The sequence below is a fragment of the Ovis aries genome, chromosome 1 (genome assembly GCF_016772045.2).
Source record: "Ovis aries strain OAR_USU_Benz2616 breed Rambouillet chromosome 1, ARS-UI_Ramb_v3.0, whole genome shotgun sequence".
In the NCBI taxonomy this organism is placed as follows: Eukaryota; Metazoa; Chordata; class Mammalia; order Artiodactyla; family Bovidae; genus Ovis; species Ovis aries.
In genome coordinates, this window is record NC_056054.1 from 125,992,462 (window position 1) to 126,015,554 (window position 23,093).

Genomic DNA, 23,093 nt, shown 5'->3' on the forward strand with positions numbered 1-23,093 from the left:
AATGATAACTTAAAAGATATTCGTGGGCAGTTCCCTGGTTTCTTAGGGGTTAGGATTGTGAACTTATAGTGCCTTGGCCAGATTCAATCTCTGGTTATGAAACTGATATCCCACAAGCCACGCAGCAGGGCAAAAATGAAAAAAGAAGTGTTTGCACCCTCTTATTAACTGAAACATTATTTACAATAGCCCAGATATGGCGTCAACCTAAGAAACAATAAAAATAATTGGATAAAGAAAATGTGTTATATATATAAAGTGTAACATTACACAGTCTTAAAAAGAAATCTTTCTACTTGTAAGAACATAGAGGGACTTCGAAGGCATTACACCAAGTGAAATAGGTAAGAAAAAGAAAGACAGATATCATATGATTTCACTTGTGTGTGGAATTAAAAAACAGAAACAAAAATCTGAGCTCATAGATACAGAGAACAGATTGTTGGTTGGCAGAGGCAAGAGTGAAGGGTGGGCAAAATGGGTGAAGGTGGTCAAGGTTACAAACTTCCAATTACAAAACAGATGTCATGGGATACTGTATTGTACATCTGAAAGTTATTAAGACAGCAAATCTTAATAGCTTTTAACACAGGAAAAAATTTAACTCCTGTGTGGTGATGAATTTAACTAGACTTATTATGGTGATCACTTTGCAATGTATGCAAATATTGAATCATTACATTGTACATCTGAAATGAATATAATATATGTCATTTATATTTCAGTAAAAATGCTATTTATAAGCCTCAAGACAAAGCCACAGTAACAAAACAACAAAAGCCTCAGTAACAATTTAAATTGTGGAAATTGATATGGTGTTAAAAACCCAGGAGCAAGATATGATTAGATCCAGAAGAGCTTAAAAGTGGGTTGGGTTTGCTGTCTTTGCAGAGTGAGCCAAGGAACAGCAGAAGACTATCCAACAGCTTCCAATACCTTTCTCCTGTCTCAGTCATTTCATCACTGCACATTCATTTTTGGAGATTTTCAAGACATCAAGATTTTGAGACGCTCTGTTGAAAAAGCTGTATGATTTTAAGGGAAGACAAACTTTATTTTAAGGCTAAACTTTAATGAATAGGTAATGGTTTAGGAAAAAAATATTTGCCTGCTACCTAAGGGAAAATAAGGCACTGAGACGAACGGAATTTCTAAAGAAAATTCAAGATCAAAAATATTATGATAAAATTAGAGACATGAGTAGAAAGAAAAAATACTGATTGGAACAAGTGGGTAAGAACAAAAGACCTAGCTGATGCTAGCATGCCTGAGAGTGAATGCTGAGTGGGATTTAAAGAGAGGTTTCCCAGAAGAAAGATACACGAATCATGGAGAAGAGAAGAGAAGAAAGATAGTAACTGTAAAGCATACACCTAGGATCATCTGCACTTTTAGGCCATATTTTGGGTATTGTCTGTTCTGAAAAAGAAGATTATCATATAAGGCACTATTTTATAATGGTTTTCAACTGGTTATGAAAGTGAGTATTTTCCCTTGGAAAGCTCCTTTCTATTCGTGAGATAAATTTTATTATATTTATAATCAAAAAGGTATTTTGTACATCATATGTAAAATCAAAATAGCTTTCTTGTGTGTGTATACATATATATTTTGTATATATTTATATTATATGTATATATTATATACATGCAAATGGGAAATAAATTTGATATTTATTTGAAAAATTTTATATATTTAAAATTTTATATTTAGATCATTGTATTTAAATCTAGGTGGAATTGATACATGAGAAACCAAAGAATTCCAGGAAAAGGAGAAATGAGAAAAAATTTTATGAGAAAACACTGTCAAATATGAATGATGCAATATGCTTAGTAATGAAAACTTCTGCTCAGGAAATTTTTACTTTGTGGCTGTGCCAACACAAATTTGTGACTTTGACAACAAATTTCTTTTCTTTAATTAAAAAAGAGTGTAATGAGTTCAAGGACCTTTTAGTCAGGCAGTTATGTAAGCTCAAGCAATTTAATTTGTGTGCCTCTCCTTGTGTCAGCACCTTAATAATGTGCTTCAGGTAAATGCCTAATTTGGAATGAAACAAAGGAATGACCACATGTTTTCCCATGTGTTGTGACCAGGGTATATAAGCATCCCTCCGCACGTGCTGACATCCACACTCAGGACCTGGTCTTGAACAGCAAACCGGACTCACCACCCCTGACACCATGTGCCATTACAGCAACCACTACGGAGGCCTGGGCTACGGCTACGGAGGCTTTGGTGGCCTGGGCTTTGGCCGTGGCTGTGGATGCGGCAGCTTCCGCAGGCTGGGCTACGGCTCTGGCTTTGGAGGCTATGGCTATGGCTCCGGTTTTGGAAGCTTTGGCTCTGGCTGCTGTCACCGTCCACTGTTCTTTAGAAGATGTGGTTTCTCCAGCTTCTACTAAACTCTGACTCTAGTAACCCAACATCTGCTACCAAGAATGGATTTGAAACATTATTCGGTTGAAGAACTGAAATTTCCCTAGGCCTATATACACCCAAACCTTAAGAATTTCAGAGAATTTATTATTTATTAATTAGTTATAAGCATCTCTGTCTCATGTTTCCTGGAATTTGTTAACTTGGGCCCTAAGAAATGACTGATGTTGATGACCAATAAATTATCTAATTGGAAATATAAACTATGGCTCTTTGGTTTCATTTAACTTGGTATGTGTATCTACCTGTATTTAACTTTTCTATTTGTCAACTATAAATACAAGGATTAGCTCCTTTATTATTTTTTATAAAACAGGTCATGTTAGCTATACCTTTTTATAGTTGGCAGTCATCTGTATTATTAAACCTGTAGTTAGAGCATACTTGCATTTCACAAATCTTAAAATCCACGTTTCTAAATTTTTAGGAAAAATAAGCTCTGTTTTTCTGTGAATACATAAATTATAATGTGTGTTATAATGTTGTCCTATATTTGTCATCTTCTGCTTTCATCTAGTTTGTTAGGCATGTAAGATAAATGAGTAAAATGATCCAAAAGTCACTGAGAAAACTGGATAGTAAAAGTATGAACTTTGGCCCCTCAACTCACTCATCTCACTTACCCTTTTAAATCATCTGCATCATCATTACTACACTGAAGTATCTGTAATTCAGTAAGAACTCATTGGAGATAATACTGATGCTGGGAAACATGAGAGCAGGAGGAGAAAGTGGCAGCAGAGAATAAGGTGATTGGATAGCATCACCAGTTCAGTGGATGTGAGTTTGTGGAAACTCTGGGAGATAGAGAAGGACAGGGAAGCCTGGCCTACTTCAGTTCAGGGGGCACAAAGAGTCAGACATGATTTAGTGACTGAACAACAATGAAAACAAAAGCACTAAATGCATAGAAATATTATCAAAGAGCAAAAATTTTACAATCAAAATTTCCATTTGATGTTTAAAAAAATCATATTTAGCGGAATGTAAAAGAAACATTATTCTTTCAGAAACAATCATTTCAGTGCAATATAAGAAATAGGGAACAGTTAAAATTCCAGATTTTCTAAATTGTTTTCCTAAAACTTAATGATATCTTCAGATAATGATATAACCCAAATAATATTTGGTATAAATTGGGCAAATATAATTTAAAAAGGGCTTTCTGTGTGGCTCAGTGGTAATGAATTATTTGCCAAGGCACAAGATGTAGGTTAGATGCTTGGGTCAGGGGGCAAGGCACCTCCCCTAAAGGTGGGCAACTCACTCCAATTTTCTTTTTGGGAAAATCCCATGGAGGGACGAGCCTGGTGGACTATGGTCCATGGGGTCACAAAGAGTCAGATATGACTGAAGCAACTGAATATGCACCCATGCAATAGGTAGTAGTTCCTAGTATATGGACAGGCTTTATGGTTGTTTAGTACCTCAGTCATGTCTGACTCTTTGCGACCCCATGGACTACAGCAACTAGGCTTCTCTGTCCTTCACCCTTTGCAGGAGCTTGCTCAAACTCAAGTTCATTGAGTCAGTGATGCTATTCAACCATCTCATCCTCTGTCGAACACTTCTCCTCCTGTCTTCAATCTTTCTTAGCATCAGGGTCTTTTCTAATGAGTTAGCTCTTCCCATCAGTTGGCCAAACTACTGGAGCTTCAGCTTCAGCATCAGTGCTTCCAAAGAATATTCAGGATTGATTTCCTTTAGGATTGATTGGTTTGATCTCCTTGCAGTCCAAGGGACTCTCAAGAGTCTTCTCCAAAACCACAGTTTGAAAACATGAATTCTTCATTGCTCAGCCTTCTTTATTGTTGAACTCCTACATTCATGTATGACTATTGGAAAAACCATAGCTTTGACTATACGGACCTTTGTTGGCAAAGTACTGTCTGTACTTTTTCATAGGCTGTCTAAGCTTATCATAGCTTTTCTTTTGAGGAGCAAGCATTTTTTTTAAATTTCAAGGCTGTGGTCACAATCTCTAGTGATTTTGGAGCCCAAGAAAATAAAGTCTGTCACTGTTTCCATTGTTTCCTCATCTATTTGCCATGAAGTAATGGGACCAGATGCCATGATCCTAGTTTTCTAAATGTTAAGTTTTAAGCCAACATTTTTTCTCTCCTCTTTGACTTTTATCCAGTCTCTTTATTTCTTCTTCGCTTTCTGCCATATAGTGGTTTTCATCTGCATGAGGTTACTGCTATTTCTCCTGGCAATCTTGATTCCAGCTTGTGCTTCATCCAGCCCAGCATATTCCATGATGTACTCTACATGGAAGTTAAATAAGCAGGATGACAACATACAGCTTTGACATACTCCTTTCCCAATTTGGAACCAGTCTGCTCTTCCATGTCTGGTTCTGGCTATGGACATTCCCTATAGGGCTAAAAATGAAAACTGCCATCAATGTCATTAAAAGTGTTGTGTATGATACTTCTAGTCAAATGTATTATCATATTTTATTACATCCTACTTCATGATTCATTTTGTCTAAGAAACATATTTTGAATTAATGCTAGGAGTGTCTTTTGTTGTTACTGTTTAGTTGCTAATTCAGGCTCCCCCATCCAAGTCCAGTGCTTCTGTGAACCCATGAAATGTAGGCTCCTCTTTCCATGGGATTTTCCAGGCAAGAATACTGGAGAGGGTTACAATTTCCTTCTTTAGGGGATCTTCCTGACTCAGGGATTGAACCCATGTCTCCTGTAATAGCAGGAGGATTCTTTACCACTGATCCTCCACAATTGCCCTTAGCTTCCAAATAAAAGCTATATTTTGGCCAATGGAAGAATATGTCTTCATCATTTAGCATGGCAAAACAGGACGTGAGCTTCACAATCAACTCCTTGCCTCCTTGCAGACAGTTCTCAAAAAGACTAACAAAGAATTGCCTAAGTCTTTGAGTCCATTGAATTAACCAAAAGAAAAATCAAAAACAAAGTAAGCAAAGAGCAAAGAAATTTCTCAAAAGAAATTTGCATTTCTCAGTTTTCAAATTAATTAATATCCAAAAGATATTGCCATTGTTCCCTTATTTAACCCACAATTCAATCAATAAAAAATATCTGGTCTGTATATTTCACAGATTTATTTTCTAATTTTTTATCTTAATTATATATCTACATATTGTTATTTTCTTTGAAAATGCACAAGTCAATCATGGCATATTTCATTATTCAGCTTTTTAAAAAATTGTAAATTCTATTGGCTTTTATCTCATGTAAGCATAGCTATTTTCATTGAAATAAGAACAAAAATTAGCCCTCATCACACTCAATATGGACATCCCTTGTGGCTCAGCTGGTAAAGAATCTACCTGCAATGCAAGAGACGTGGGTTCAGTCCCTGGGTTATGAAGATCCCCTGGAGAAGGGAAAGACTACCCACTCCAGTATTCTGGCCTGGAAAATTCCATGGACTCTCGTAGTCCATGCGGTCACAAAGAGTCAGACACGACTAAGCAACTTTCACACTTCACACTCAATATAGCCCATTTACTTAATCATTCATGGGATTCTTAAACTTGTTATATTTGTCATCATTTGACTTCAAAATAACTCATTGAGAAAAATATGCTGCTACTGCTGCTAAGTCGCTTCAGTCGTGTCTGACTCCTAGCGACCCCATGGATGGCAGCCCACCAGGCCCCTCCTTCCATGGGATTTTCCAAGCAAGTGTACTGGAGTGGGTTGCCATTGCCTTCTCCATGAGGAAAGTATAGATTTTTCCAAGTATTTTTTGGAATAAAAAATAAAGATAGAATAAAGTTTGATAAAGGAGAAAACAGGATTTAACAGTAGGATTAATTATTGCTTTGAGTTAAATATTCCTTTAAAACTGAAAGTCATTTGAGTCAATAATTCATCTTAGGGAATCATTACAAGCTGTGACATGCAGAATTTATTATTGTATTAATTTAACAAGGTTTTTAGTTTGGAAAGACAGAAAACAAATCCAGTTAGGAAAATATATCATCAAAAATGTTATTGAAATGTAATTGAAACACTAATTCAAAAAGATATTTGTGAAGAGTTCTCTTTTGCCTAATGGTTAGGATTCTGGAGTTTCACTACCATGGCCCAGGTTCAATTCCTGGTCATAGAACTGAGATCCCACAAGCCATGTGGCAAGGCAAAAAGAGAAAGAAAAGGAAAGAAAAAAAAAACCAAAAAACATATTTGCATTCCCAATTTCACTGCAGCATTATTTATCTTAGTCTAGGTATAGAATTAATCTAAGAGGCAATTGATGGGAAAATAGACAAAGAAAATGTGCTATTTATAAAATGAAATATCATTCACCTATAAAAGAAGTAAATCTTTCTACTTGCAGTGACATAGAAGGACTTTGAAGGCATTTGAAATAAGACAAAGACAAATATTGTATAATCTCACTTGTATGCAGCATTAAAAAAACAAAACTCTGGACTCACAGATAGAATAGATTGGTGGCTGCCAGCTACACGGGCTAAGTGTTGGGCAAAATGTGTGAAAGTGGTCAAAAGTTATAAGCTTCCACTTATAAAATAAATATCATGGGACTTAATGTACAACATAGGGAATATGGTTAATAATACCATATTGCACATTTGAAAGTTATTAAGAGAGTATATCTTAATAGTTTTATCACAGGAAAAAATTGCATCTGCGTGGTGATTGATTTAACTAGATTTATTATGGTAATCATTTACAACATATACAAATATTGAATCATTATGTTGTACATCTGAAACTAATATAATAATGTATGTCAACTATATCTCAATAAAAATGTCACTTATAAACCTCAAGACAAATCAAAACAAAGCAAGAGTAACAAAACAAAACAAAATCCTCAGTAACATGGTTAAGTCATAGAAAGCGTACATGTTAAAGACCCAAGATCAAGATATGGTCACATTCAGAGGAGTTTGTATGTGGGCTGGGTTTACCATCTTCACAGAGTGAACGAAGAAACAGCAGAAGACTGGTCACTACTTCATATACCCGTTTGTATCTCAGGCATTCCATCACTGTACCTTCATTTTTGGAGTTATTCAAGGCACCAGGATTTTAAGAAACTCTGTTAAAAGTATTGTATGTATATTTTCAACTGTTTTAATTTAAATATACAAAATTTTTCACAATGTTGTGTTGGTTTTTGCCATAATTTTTAAAGCATATAAAATTTTTAAATCCAATCTTAATGAATAAGGAATACATTATAAAAAATTATTTGCTGATTACCTGAGAGAAAATAAGGGGATGGGACACTCAGAATTGGGAAAGAAAATTTAAAAGTAGAAATTTATGATAAAACTAGAGACAAATAGAAGGATAAAATAATTATTGGAAAAAATAGATAAGAATAAAAGACCTAGATGGCACAAGCATGTATTGGGAATGAGTATAGCATGAGATTTAAACAGAAGTTGAGTAAGAGCATAATATATGGATTATAAAAATGAGTAAAGAAGAGAGATGATTAAGTGTAAAGCACAGAGGCAAAATCATCTACATTTTAAGATATTTGGGTATTGTACATTTTGGAAAAGTGGATAACGATGTTCAGTTCAGTTCAGTCACTAAGTCCAGTTCAGTTGCTCAGTCATGTCTGACTCTTTGCGACTCCATGAATCCCAGCACGCCAGGCCTCCCTGTCCATCACCAACTCCCAGAGTTCACTCACACTCGCGTCCATCAAGTCAGTGATGCCATCCAGCCATCTCATCTTCTGTTGTCCCCTTTTCCTCCTGCCCCCAATCCCTCCCAGCATCAGAGTCTTTTCCAATGAGTCAACTCTTCGCATGAGGTGGCCAAAATACTGGAGTTTCAGCTTTAGCATCATTCCTTCCAAGGAACACCAAGGGCTGATCTCCTTTAGAAAGGACTGGTTGGATCTCCTTGCAGTCCAAGGGACTCTCAAGAGTCTTCTCCAACACCACAGTTCAAAAGCATCAATTCTTCAGCACTCAGCTTTCTTCACAGTCCAACTCTCACATCCATGCATGACCACTGGAAAAACCATAGCCTTGACTAGACGGACCGTTGTTGGCAAAGTAATGTCTCTGCTCTTGAATATGCTGTCTAGGTTTGTCATAACTTTTCTTCCAAGGAGTAAGCGTCTTTTAATTTCATGGCTGCAGTCACCATCTGCAATGATTAAGAGAATATTTTTTCATGGTTTTCAAACTGCTCATGAAAGTGAGTTAGTTCCCTTGGATAGTCCCTCAGTTCCTAAAATACATTTATGTTGATAAATCAAAAGGAAGCTATGTAAGCTGTTACATAAAATCAAAATCGTTTTCTTGTATGTGTGTATACATATATATTATATATGGATATTACATATAGTCTCTGTATACACAAGTGGAAAATAAATTTGATATTATTCTAAAGAATTTTATAGATTTAAAATTTTTAATTTTCATCACTGTATTTAAATCTAAGTAGAATTAATACACAACAAAATAAAGAATGATAGGAAAATGAGAAAATGTTCAATGCAAAAACACCGTCAAATAAGAATGATGCAATATGCTTAGTAATGAAGAATTCAATTCTATTCAGGGAATTTTTATTCTGTGACTTTGAAGACATTATCTTGTCTCATTAAAAAAGAATGTAATGAGTTCAAGAACATTTTAACCAGGCAGTTATGCAATCTCAAACATTTTAATGAGTGTGTGCCTCTCCTTGTGTCAGCAAACAGGTTAACAATTGGCCTCCCGCAAATGTACAGTTTGGAATGATACAAAGGAATGGCCTCACGTATCACCACGTGTTGTGACCAGGGGATATAAGCATCCCTCCGCATGTGCTGACATCCACACTCAGGACCTGGTCTTGAACAGCAAACCGGACTCACCACCCCTGACGCCATGTGCCATTACAGCAACCACTACGGAGGCCTGGGCTACGGCTACGGAGGCTTTGGAGGCCTGGGCTTTGGCCGTGGCTGTGGATGCGGCAGCTTCCGCAGGCTGGGCTACGGCTCTAGCTTCGGAGGCTATGGATGTGGCTCTGGTTTCGGAAGCTTTGGCTCTGGCTGCTGTCACCGTCCACTGTTCTTTAGAAGATGTGGTTTCTCCAGCTTCTACTAAACTCTGGCTGTAGTACCCCAACATCTGCTTCCATGAGTGGATTTGACATAATGTTATTCAATCAATGAATTAAGATTACTCTAGGCTTACATAGCATGTAAAACTTAAGAATTTCAGAGAATTTATTATTTAGAAGTATGTCTATCTCATGTCTCCTGGCATTTGTTAGCTCGGGCACTACCAGATGACTTATACTGATGATCAATAAATCATCTAATTGGAAATAAACATGGTTCTTTATGGTTCATTTAACTCAGCTATGTGTACATGCCTAATGTGTAATTTTTCTAATAGTCAATTATAAATATAAGGATTATCTCTTAATTTTTTATGAAAATAAGTCATCTTAGATATACCTATTTATAACTGGTAGTCATCCATATTATTAAAATATATGTAAAATAATATATCCATATTATTAAAACATTTCTTTCTCTGAAAAGAAATATATATTTCTCACATCCAAAGATAATTAATATCCAAAGGATATTAACATTGTTCCATTATTTAACCTAGAATGAAATCAATAAAAATATAACCTGGTTCAAATATTTCGCAGCATTGTTTCAAAACATTTTGTTCTAATTATATATTTACATAGTATTTTCTTTGAATATATACAAACAAATCATGCCATATTTCATTATTCAGTTTTCAAAAAGTTTGTAAAATCTACTCAATTTTATCTCATGTGAACATAGCTATATTCATTGGAAATAAGAATAAAAATTAGCCCTCGTTACACTTAATCAAGCAGATTACTTACTCATTCATGGAATAATTCTTAAACTTGTTAGATTTATTTGTTATCATTTGACTTCAAAATTACTCCTTGAGAAAGCTATAGTTTTTGCCAACTATTTGGTTTTTTTCTAAAAAATAATAAAAATAAAATAAATTTGATAAAGGAGAAAACAGGATTTAACAATAGGAAGAGTTAGTACTTTGAGTTAAATATTCCTTCAAATGCCAAAGGCCATTTGAATAAATAATTTATCTTAGGGAATCATTACAAGTTGTAGCAGGCCCAATTTATTTATTTTTTGTTGACAAATATTTTTGTTTGGAATGACAGTAAACAGATACAGTTAGGTAAAAGTATTATCAAAAATGTTATTAAAACACTAACTCAAAGAGAAATTTGCCGGGAGTTCCCTGGTGATTTACTGGTTAGGATTCTGGACTTTCACTGCCATGAACCAGGTTCAATTCCTGGTCAGGGAATTGAGATCCCACAAGCTATATTTGTTGTTGTTCAGTTGCTCAGTTCACTCTGAGTCTTTGTGACCCCATGGACTGCAGCATGCCAGGCTTCCCCATCCATCACCATCTCTGGTAGCCTGCTCAAACTCATGTCCACTGAGTCAGTGATGCCATCCAACCACCTCATCTTCTGTCATCCCCTTCTCTTCCTACCTTCAATCTTTCCCAGCATCAGCATTAGTCCTTCCAATAAATATTTAAGTCTGATTTCCTTGAAGATTGACCGGTTTAATCTCCTTGCAGTCCAAGGGCTTTTCAAGAGTCTTCTCCAGCACCATAGTTCAAAAACATCAATTCGTCAATGCTCAGCCTTCTTTATGGTCTAACTCTCACATCCACACATGACTACTAGAAAAACCATAGCTTTGACTATACAGACCTTTGTTGGCAAAGCAAGGTCTGTACTTTTTAATATGCTGTCTAGGTTTATCATGTGTTTCCCTGGTCACTCAGATGGTAAAGAATCTGCCTGCAATGTGGGAGACCTAGGTTCGATCCTTGGGTTGGGAAGATCTCCTGGAGAAGGGCATGGAAATTCTTCCAATATTCTTGCCTGGAAAATCCCTATGGACAGAGGAGCCTGGGGGCTACAGTCCATGGGGTAGCAAAGAGTTGAAAATGACTGAATGACTAAGCACATCACAGCAACAAGTTTGCAATAGGTTTTCTTTCAAGGAGCGTCTTTTAATTTCATGGCTGCAGTCATGATCTGCAGTGATTTTGGAGCCCAAGAAAATAAAGTCTCTCACTGTTTCCATTGTTTCCCCATCTATTTGCCATGAAGCGATGGGACCGGATGCCATGATCATTTTGTGAATGCTGAGTTTTAAGCCAGCTTTTTCACTCTCCTCTTTTAGCTTCATCAAAAGGCTGTTTATTTCCTCTTTGCTTTCTGCCATAAGGGTAGTGAAATCTGCATATCTGAGATTATTGGTATTTCTCCCAGAGTCTTGATTCCAGCTTGTGCTCCTTTCCCAATTTTAAACCAGTTTGTTGTTCCATGACAGGTTCTAACTCTTGCTTCTTGACCTTCATACAGGTTTTGCAGGAGGCAAGCAAGGTGGTTTAGTATTTCCTGCTCTTTAAGAATTTTCCACAACTTGCTACAAGTCATATAGCAGGGCTAAAATAAAGAAAGAAGAAAGGAAAAGCACATTGCACACCTGCTATGTTCATTGCAGCACTATTTACAATAGCCTGGGTTTGGAATCAACCTAAGAGATGGAAAAATGGACAAAGAAAATGTGTGAAATATTCGGCCATAAAAAGAAAGAAATATTTCTACTTGCAACAACATAGAAGGACTTTCTAGGCATTATGTTAAGTGATATGAGATAAAGAAAGACAAATATTGTATGATCTCATTTATACACTGGATTAAAAAAACAAAATTCTGAACTCACAGATAGAATAGATGGACTGAGGGTTGGGAAAAATGGGTGAAAATGGTCAAAAGTTATAAACTTCCAGTTATAAAATAAATATCATAGGGAAATAATAGAAAATATGGTTAAAAACACTACACTGTACATTTGAAAGTTATCAATAGAGAAAGAGTTAATAGTTTTATCACAGGAAAAAATTTTAAGTGTGTGGCAATAGATTTAATTAGACTTATTATGATGATCATTTTGCAATGTATGCAAATTCTGAGTCAATATGCTTTATACCTGAAACTAATATAATAATATATGTCGATTATATCTCAATAGAAACATTATTTATAAACCTCAAGACAAATCAAAACAAAGCAACAGTAGCAAAACAAAGTAAAATTTTCAGTAACATGTTTAAACCATGGAAAGTGAACATGTTCTTAAAGATGCAGTTACAAGATATGGTCATGTTCAGAGGAACTTGAACGTGGGCTGGGTTTACCATCTTCACAGAGTGAACCAAGAAATAGCAGATGACTGGCCACCAACTTCATATATCTATTCTTGTCTCAGTAATTTCATCACTGCATATTCAGTTCTGGAAATATTCAAGGCATTGGGATTTTAAGAAGCTCTGTTAAAAATATTATATATTTTTTTATTTACTTTAAAAAAATTACTATGTGTTGGTTTCTTCATAATTTCTAAAGTACATAAATCTTTTTTAAAAAAATCTAAAACCTTAATGAATAAGTAATATGAAAAAAATATTTGCTAATTACCTGACAGAAAATAAGGGGCTAGGACACAAAGAATAAAGAAAACTTTTAAAGCAAAAATATTATGATAGAACTAGAGACCCAAATAGAGGGATAAAATATTAATTGGAAAAATAGATAAGAACAAATGATTTAGATCATCAAAGCATGTAGTGGGAATGAGTGCAGAATCAGATTTAAAGAGAGGTAGAATAGGAGAGCAATATATGGGTTGTGAAGAAGAGTAGAGAAGAGAAGAAAAATGGTAACTGTAAAGTATAGAATCAAGATTATCCGCATTTTGTTCTACCCTCTTAGGGTCTGAGATTTAACCCTTTTGGACTGTGAGTCAAATATAACTCTCACCTGGTGCTTTGCTGTTCATAAACACCTCACCTCCTTCGTTCTATTTGCTCCAGTGATGTCCAGCACGGACCGCTTCTCACTCAGGGTCTCCATGCTCCCCTGCACCATTTCCAAGTTGGTTTCTTCTGCTCATATGTCCACAGCTGGCATTCCAACTGTCTCATCTGAAAGATGGATTCCACTTCTCTCGCAGCTTTTGTTAGAATTCACAGTTGAAACAAACAAACAAGCTAAAATTGAAACTAGTGTCTGCCCTTATAGACCTCAATCCCAACCCATCAGTCAGTCTAAAGGCTCTTTCTCACATAAGGTTATTATTACTTTTCTTTTTTCCCCAAACCCTTGTCTTCAGGGCTGATATTCAATAGATAGCAGTGAGGGAAGTGTTAGTTGCTTAGTCCTGTCCAACTCTTTGTGATCCCGTGGACTGTAGCCTGCCAGGCTCCTCTCTCCTTGGAATTCTCTAGGCAGGAATACTGGAGTGGATTGCCATGCCCTTCTCCAGAGGATCATCCTGACCCATGGATAGAACCAAGGTCTCCTGCATTGCAGGAAGACACTTTACCATCTGGGCCACCAGAGGTACCAAGGAAATCAAACCAGTCAATTGTAAAGGAAATCAACCCTGAATGTTCACTGAAAGAACTGATGCTGAAGCTCAAGCTCCAGTACTTTGGCCACCTGATGCCCAGAGCCTACTCACTGGAAAAAAACCCTGATGCTAGGAAAGATTGAAGGCAGGAGGAGAAGGGGATGCCAGAGGATGAGATGGTTGGATGGCTTCATCACTTCAATGGACATGAGTTTGAGCAAGCTCTGGAAGAAGGCGAAGGGCAGGGAAGTCTGGTGTGCTGTTGTTCATGAGTTCGCAAAGAGATGGACACGACTGAGAGACTAAACAACAAGAACAGTGAGGGAGCTGCTCTGCTAAGTCAGAAGCCCCAACCCAGAAGCAGGTCATCTACAAATGGTTTAGCACCCAGTGGTGCGTGATGGGTGAGGGTGAGGCCACTTTTCCGCTGTGCCTTGTTTCTCTGGATGAAGGGCTTTCCACACCAGGTCCTAGTCTCCACTCAAGAAGGGCTGGGCCATGACAGAGGCCAGATGGCAGGGACGGTGGGGGATTGGCTATCTGAGGCCACCCAAGGCTCTTGCAGCACTGCTATATCCTTCTGCCTGGTAGTAGTCCTATTATTATTTTTTACTTTTGCTGACTCCACCAGAATACAAAACTGCTGTGTCCACACATCACCAGAATCTGTAAGATCCCTACTTTTCTTTTCAGTCATTCATTCAATAAACTCATACCAAGGATTTTCTCCAGGTTCAGTATTTTTTTTTTTATTTTTATCTATTTATGTATTTATTTGCTTAATTTTTGGTTACAGTGGGTCTTCGCAGCTGCATGTGGCTTTTTCTAGTTGCTGCAAGCAAGGTCTACTCTTCATTGCAGTGCACAGGCTTCTCATTGCAGTGCATTCTTTTGTTGCAGTTCCCAGGCTCTAGGCACCACAAGCTTTGGTAATTGCAATAATTGGACTCATTAGTTGCTTCTCACGGGGCTTAGTTGCTCTTGTGGCATATGGGATCTTCCCATACCAGGGATCTAACTGGTGTGCCTTGCATTGCAAGGCAGAGTCTTAACCACTATCTTCTTTGCATCTCCACTGTCACCTTTGTACTAATTTTTGTTCAGATTTTCACAGACCACAGACTTATTCACCAGAGTCTTGGCAAGAAATCAGACACGCAGAAGGAAAGCCTCTGAACTCTGGTGTGTCTCTGTCCCTGAAGGTTTCAGTTCTTGGCCTGTTCTTAGCCTTCTGCCACTTCTGCAGAGCTACTGCACCCACTGGGTTGAGACTGATGAGCAGTTCTTTTCATAAATTCTCTTGTGAAGTCTGTTTTCCTGTCTTAATTTCTCATGTCTGTGCCCAGTTCAGCTGGGGCTCCATTGGTTCTCTTCAGCATCCTGCTAGTTCCTCAGGAAGAAGGACTCTATGACATTATAATTGCACTGGATTGCTTGGATTTCATGGCCACAAACTCAATTTGCTTCCAATTGTGAAACTAGAAATGTTAGGTAGAATGGTAGCTTATAAGATGGGTCAGGAGATGACTCTCGCTGCCCTCATGTGAGGGCTTGCAGTATTCACTATTTGTAATCAAGATTATCTGTTAGTGGATTTTAATGCTCTGGCTATTGCTGATTCTAACACAGAATCAGAGTGATTGGTTGTGGGCCAGTCTTTTCCAAGCATTGGATAAATGTGGTCTGTAAAATTTTCAATACCTATTTTACAGTAAATAGCATGCCTGGGTTGGCCAACAAGGGTAATATTTTGGTTGCTGTTAATATCTTAAAGTTGTTGTCAGGTGCATTATTTCCATATGTAACCACAGTGAAAAGTGAGGAAGGTGTGTTATATGCACAATTGTTGTTGTTGTTCAATCACTCAGTCATCTCTGACTATGTGACCCTATGGACTGCAGCATGCCAGGCTTCCCTGTCCTTCACTTTCTTCCTGGAGTGGTTCACACTCATGTCCACTGAGTCAGTGATGCCATTCAACCATCTCATCCTCTGGCATTCCCTTCTCCTGCTACCTTCAATCTCTCCCAGAATCAGAGTCTTTTCAAGAGTCAGTTCTTCATGTGAGGTGGCCAAAGTACTGGAACTTCAGCTTCAGCATCAGTCCTTCCAATGAATATTCAGGGTTAGTTTCCTCTAGGATTGACTGGTTTCATCTCCTTGCTGACCAAGAGGCTCGGAAGAGTCTTCCTCAGTGTCACAGTTGGAAAGCATCAGTTCTTCAGTGCTCAACCTTCTTTATGGTCCAACTCTCACATCCATACATGACTACTGGAAAAACCATAGCTTTTACTAGACAGACCTTAGTAGGCAAAGTGATTTCTCTGCTTTTTAAAATGCTGTCTAGGATTGTCATAGCTTTTCTTCCAAGGAGCAAGCATCTTTTAATTTTGTGGCTGCAATCACTATCCTCAGTGATTTTGGAGCCCAAGAAAGTAAAGTTTATTACTGTTTACATTTTTTACTCATCTATTTGCCATGAAGTGATGGGACCCAATGCTATGATCTTAGTTCTTTGAATGTTGAGTTTTAAGCCAGCTTTTTTTTTTTTTTAAAATTTAAATATATGTACAGAGATCCAAGCAGTTCATCCTAAAGGAGATCAGTCCTGGGTGTTCATTGGAAGGACTGATGCTGAAGCTGAAACTCCAATACTTTGGACACTTCATGCGAAGAGTTGACTCATTGGAAAAGACTCTGATGCTGAGAGGGATTGGGGGCAGGAGGAAAAGGGGATGACAGAGGATGAGATGGCTGGATGGCATCACTGACTCGATGCACATGAGTTTGAGTGAACTCCAGGAGTTGGTGAGGGACAGGGAGGCCTGGCATGCTGCAATTCATGGGGTCTCAAAGAGTTGGACACGACTGAGCGACTGAACTGAACTGAACTGAACTAAAGGCTAATGTTATTCTAAAATAGGAAGCACTGTTTGTAAAGAATATAATAGTACAAGATTCAGAGGTCAATGTTACCTGGGATATTGCACAATATAGTAGAGAGCAGACTCTTCATAGAAAATATACACTGCCCTTACAAAAGTAAATCCAAAGTAATTAGCAAAATGGCAATAATAACATACAAATTGATAATTACCTTAAATGTAAATGGATTAAATGTTCCAAACAAAAAACATAGACTGGCCAAATGGATACAAATACAAATTCACATATATGTTGTCTATAAGAGAACTGCTTCAGATCTAGGAACACATACAAATTGAAAGTGAAAGGATGGCAAAATATATTTTATGCAAATGGATATCAAGAGTACTGGAGTAGCAGTACTCATGTCAGACATTAAAATACAAACTGTCAGAAGAGACAAAGGCCACTGCATAAAGATGAATGGATCAATCCAAGAAGATATGACAATTGTAAATTTATATGCACTCAAGATAGAAGCATGGCCATAAAAAGAAATCAAGTCAATTAGACAATTAAATGGGGGACTTTAAAATCCTTCTTTTATCAGTGCAGAGATTATTCAGACAGAAAATCTTACCTCAGGAAACAGAAAAATCTCAAATAAACAAACTAACTTTATACTTAAAGCAACTAGAGAAAGAACAAAAAAGCTCAAAGTTATGTTAAGGAAAGAAATTATAAACAATCAGCAGAAATACATAAAATAGAGGTGAATAAAACAATAGCAAAGATCAATGAAACTAAAAGCTTTATAGTATCTGGTATTAAATTTAGGTCTTTATTCCATTTTGTGTCTATTTTTGTATATTGTACTACAGAATTATACTAATTTCATTCTTCAGCAAGAATGAAATTTTCTCCACCACCACTTATTAAAAAGATTGTTTCAAGGGGCGGTCCTAAGATGGCGGAGGAATAGGACAGGAAGACCACTTTCTCCCTCACAAATTCCTCAAAAGAACATTTCAACACTAAGCAAACTCCACAAAACAACTTCTAAATGCTGGCAGAGGACATCAGGCAACCAGAAAAGCAGACCATTGTCTTCAAAAACAGGTAGGAAAAAATATAAAAGATGAAAAAGAGACAAAGGAGGTGGGGAGGGAGCTCCATCCTGGGAAGGGAATTTTAAGAAGAGAGGTTTCCAAACACCAGGAAACACTATCCCTGCTGAGTCTGTGGTGAGCCTTGGAAACACAGAGGGCAACATAACAGGAAGGAAAAATAAATAAATAATTAAAACCAACAGATTACAAGCCCAACAGTAACTCCCCCAGCGGAAAAGCAGCACAGACGCCTGCATCCACCACTAGCAAGTGGGGGCAGGGCAGGGAAGCACAGGAGGCGTGGGCTGCAGTGCTTTGTAAGATTCGGGCAGGAACACCCCAAGCGCAACCAGAACGATCTAACTTGGGCTAGCAATCCAGGCTGTGAGATAGCTACTACGCAAAAAGCTCGAACATAAGACACTGCCAGGACCACGCACAGAACAAAGGACGGAACGGAAATAGCCAGCTGCAGACCATCCCCCACCGGGGACAGTCAGCCGGAGCAGTAAGGGCTGGAAAGGGGCAATTGCAGCCCCGGAGAGACTTTACCTACTAAACTGTAAGCAGGCTTCTTTGCTAAGACTTCTGGGGGTGCTGGACAGTCACCATCTGCCTCACAAGGGGCACCCGCACTACACCCAGAAAACTGAGCAGCAGAGACAGAAAAGGCAACAAGTCGCAGTGACCGTGCTTGCCAAACTCCTGAGCTACTCGGACCTGGGAAGGGCACAAAACACAGTCCCAACTGAATCTGTGCCTCTGAGGGCTACCTGAGCGCTGAACCTAAGTGGCTTAGACCAGGGAGGTGCACGCAGCCTAGGGCCGGCCTCAGACAGTTCCCGGCTGAGCATTGTAGAACCGGAGCGGTTTGTGCACCACGAGAAGGGACAGGTCCAGCGGGGCTGAGACACTGTGTGCACATGACTGTGCTATTTGTTTGCAGCATCCCCTCCCCCCGCCCGCCCCCACAGCGCGACTGAACTAGTGAGCCTAAAAAAACAGCAAACAGAAGAAAGTGAACAGAGGGAACCGCCTTGGAAGTGACCCCACACTGCCCACAACATCAGAGAAGGGCCAGAAATATCTTTACTATTTTTTTACAATCATTCCTTTTTCTTTCTTTCTTTTTTTTCTTTTTTTCTTTTCCTTTCTTTTTTTTTAAATTGTTAAGTCTTCTATTTCTCCTCTAATTTTTATTTCTACAACCTACTATTACTTTTCAAAAAAAAAGACTCTATTTTTTTAAGGCAAACACCATATATAGTCTTTATGTGGTTGTTGTTGGTGTTTTTTTAATAATTCTTGTGGCTTTTTTTTTCTTTTTTCTTTTTTCCTTCTGCTTCTTTTTGTAATATTGTATTTTTGAAAATCCAACCTCTACTCTACATTTTTAATCTTTGCTTTTTGGTTTTTGTTGTCAATTTTGTACATTTAAAAACCCAAACTTCACTACTCAATTTTACCTGAGAGCGAGATTACTGGCTTGACCACTCTCTCCTCCTTTGGACTCTCCTTTTTCTCCACCAGGTGGCCTCTGTCTCTTTCCTCCCCCATCTCTTCTCTATCCAACTCTGTGAATCTGTGTGTGTTCCAGACTTTGAAGAACACCTAAGGAACTGGTTACTGGCAGGATTTGTCTCTCTCCTTCTCATTCCTCTCATCCTCCTGGCCATCTCTGTCTACTTCCTCCTTCTCCTCTTCCCTGTATAACTCCGTAAATACCTCTGAGCAGTCCAGACTATGGAGCGCACACAAGGAAGTGACTACTGGCTAGCCTGCTCTCTCCTCTTTTGATCTCACCACATCTCATTCCAGTCACCTCTAACTACAGCCTCCCTCTTCTCGTCTCCACCCACAGTGAGGAAGCTCCATAATAAAGAGAACTCCACAAATTACCAGAATATAGAAAGGCCACCCCAAAAGCAGCAATATAACCAAGATGAAGACACAGAGGAATACTCAGCAGGTAAAGGAACAGGAGAAATGCCCATCAAACCAAACAAAGGAGGAAGAGATAGGGAATCTACCTGAGAAAGAATTCCAAATATTGATAGTGAAAATGATCCAAAATCTTGAAATCAAAATGGAATCACAGATAAATAGGCTAGAGACAAGGATTGAGAAGATGCAAAAAGGTTTAACAAGTACCCAGAAGAAATAAAAATCAGTCAATATATAATGAATAATGCAATAAATGAGATCAGAAACACTCTGGAGGCAACAAATAGAATAACGGAGGCAGAAGATAGGATTAGTGAAATAGAAGATAGAATGGTAGAAACAAATGAATCAGAGAGGAAAAAAGAAAAACGAATTAAAAGAAATGAGGACAATCTCAGAGACCTCCAGGACAATATGAAAAGCTCCAACATTCGAATTATAGGAGTCCCAGAAGAAGAAGACAAAAAGAAAGACCATGAGAAAATCCTTGAGGAGATAATAGTTGAAAACTTCCCTAAAATGGGGAAGGAAATAATCACCCAAGTCCACGAAACACAGAGAGTTCCAAATAGGATAAACCCAAGGCGAAACACCCCAAGACACATATTAATCAAATTAACAAAGATCAAACACAAAGAACAAATATTAAAAGCAGCAAGGGAAAAACAACAAATAACACACGAGAGGATTCCCATAAGGATAACAGCTGATCTTTTGATAGAAACTCTTCAGGCCAGGAGGGAATGGCAAGACATACTTAAAGTGATGAAAGACAATAACCTACAGCCCAAATTACTGTACCCAGCAAGGATCTCATTCAAATACGAAGGAGAAATCAAAAGCTTTACAGACAAGCAAGAGCTGAGAGATTTCAGCACCATCAAATCAGCTCTCCAACAAATTCTAAAGGATATTCTCTAAACAGGAAACACAAAAAGGGTGTATAAACCCGAACCCAAAACAATAAAGTAAATGGCAATGGGATCATACTTATCAATAATTACCTTAAATGTAAATGGGCTGAATGCCCCAACCAAAAGGCAAAGACTGGCTGAATGGATACAAAAACAAGACCCCTCTATATGCTGCTTACAAGAGACCCACCTCAAAACAAGGGACACATACAGACTGAAAGTGAAGGGCTGGAGAAAGATACTTCATGCAAATAGAGACCAAAAGAAAGCAGAAGTGGCAATACTCATATCCGATAAAATAGACTTTAAAACAAAGGCTGTGAAAAGAGACAAAGAAGGCCACTACATAATGATCAAAGGATCAATCCAAGAAGAAGATATAACAATTATAAATATATATGCACCCAATATAGGAGCACCACAATATGTAAGACAAACACTAACAAGTATGAAAGGGGAAATCAACAATAACACAATAATAGTGGGAGACTTTAATACCCCACTCACACCTATGGACAGATCAACTAAACAGAAAATTAACAAAGAAACGCAAACTTTAAATGATACATTAGACCAGTTAGACCTAATTGATATCTATAGGACATTTCACCCCAAAACAATGAATTTCACCTTTATCTCAAGTGCTCATGGAACATTCTCCAGGATAGATCACATCCTGGACCATAAATCTAACCTTGATAAATTAAAAAAAAAAAATCAGAATCATTCCAAGCATCTTTTCTGACCATAATGCATTAAGATTAGATCTCAATTACAGGAGAAAAACTATTAAAATTTTCAACATATGGAGGTTGAACAACACACTTCTGAATAACCAACAAATCACAGAAGAAATCAAAAAAGAAATCAAAATATGCATAGAAACAAATGAAAATGAAAACACAAAAACCCAAAACCTGTGGGACACTATAAAAGCAGTGCTAAGAGGCAAGTTCATAGCAATACAGGCATACCTCAAGAAACAAGAAAAAGTCAAATAAACAACCTAACTCTACACCTAAAGCAACTAGAAGAGGAAGAATTGGAGAACCCCAGAGTTAGTAGAAGGAAAGAAATCTTAAAAATTAGGGTAGAAGTAAATGCAAAAGAAACAAAAGAAACTATAGCAAAAATCAACAAAGCCAAAAGCTGGTTCTTTGAAAGGATAAATAAAAATGACAAACCATTAGGCAGACTCATCAAGAAGCAAAGAGAGAAAAATCAAATCAATAAAATTAGAAATGAAAATGGAGAGATCACAACAGACAACACAGAAATACAAAGGATCATAAGAGACTACTATCAGCAATTATATGCCAATAAAATGGACAACGTGGAAGAAATGGACAAATTCTTAGAAAAGCACAACATTTCAAAACTGAACCAGGAAGAAATAGAAAATCTTAACAGACCCATCACAAGCACGGAAATTGAAACTGTAATCAGAAATCTTCCAGCAAACAAAAGCCCAGGTCCAGACGGCTTCACAGCTGAATTCTATCAAAAATTTCGAGAGGAGCTAACACCTATCCTACTCAAACTCTTCCAGAAAATTGCAGAGGAAGGTAAACTTCCAAACTCATTCTATGAGGCCACCATCACCCTAATACCAAAACTTGACAAAGACGCCACAAAAAAAGAAAACTACAGGCCAATATCACTGATGAACATAGATGCAAAAATCCTCAACAAAATCTAGCAAGCAGAATCCAACAACACATTAAAAAGATCATACACCATGACCAAGTGGGCTTTATCCCAGGGATGCAAGGATTCTTCAATATCCACAAATCAATCAATGTAATTCACCACATTAACAAATTGAAAAATAAAAGCCATATGATTATCTTAATAGATGCAGACAAGGCCTTTGACAAAATTCAACATCCATTATGATAAAAACTCTCCAGAAAGCAGGAATAGAAGGAACATACCTCAACATAATAAAAGCTATATATGACAAATCCACAGCAAACATCATCCTCAATGGTGAAAAATTGAAAGCATTTCCCCTAAAGTCAGGAACAAGACAAGGGTGCCCACTTTCACCGCTACTATTCAACATAGTTCTGGAAGTTTTGGCCACAGTAATCAGAGCAGAAAAAGAAATAAAAGGAATCCAAATTGGAAAAGAAGAAGTAAAACTCTCACTGTTTGCAGATGACATGATTCTCTACATAGAAAACCCTAAAGACTCCACCAGAAAATTACTAGAGCTCATCAATGAATATAGTAAAGTTGCAGGATATAAAATCAACACACAGAAATCCCTTGCATTCCTATACACTAATAATGAGAAAGTAGAAAAAGAAATTAAGGAAACAATTCCATTCACCATTGCAATGAAAAGAATAAAATATTTAGGAATATATCTACCTAAAGA

The 23,093-nt window shown here is 37.5% G+C and overlaps 1 protein-coding gene across 1 annotated transcript; it reads left to right on the top strand.

Annotated features, from left to right (window-relative positions):
- Window positions 1-2,156: 2,156 nt before the first annotated feature.
- On the top strand, window positions 2,157-2,646 carry LOC114109328 (keratin-associated protein 19-3-like). The gene has a single exon (XM_027957679.3). It carries the CDS (start codon window positions 2,187-2,189, stop codon window positions 2,406-2,408), a length of 222 nt encoding a protein of 73 aa, XP_027813480.1. The 5' UTR covers window positions 2,157-2,186; the 3' UTR covers window positions 2,409-2,646.
- Window positions 2,647-23,093: the final 20,447 nt, after the last annotated feature.

What these genes read in the sequence shown, in the direction of transcription:
- LOC114109328 (XM_027957679.3), top strand. Translation starts at nt 2,187, where the DNA reads ATGTGCCATTACAGCAACCACTACGGAGGCCTGGGCTACGGCTACGGA.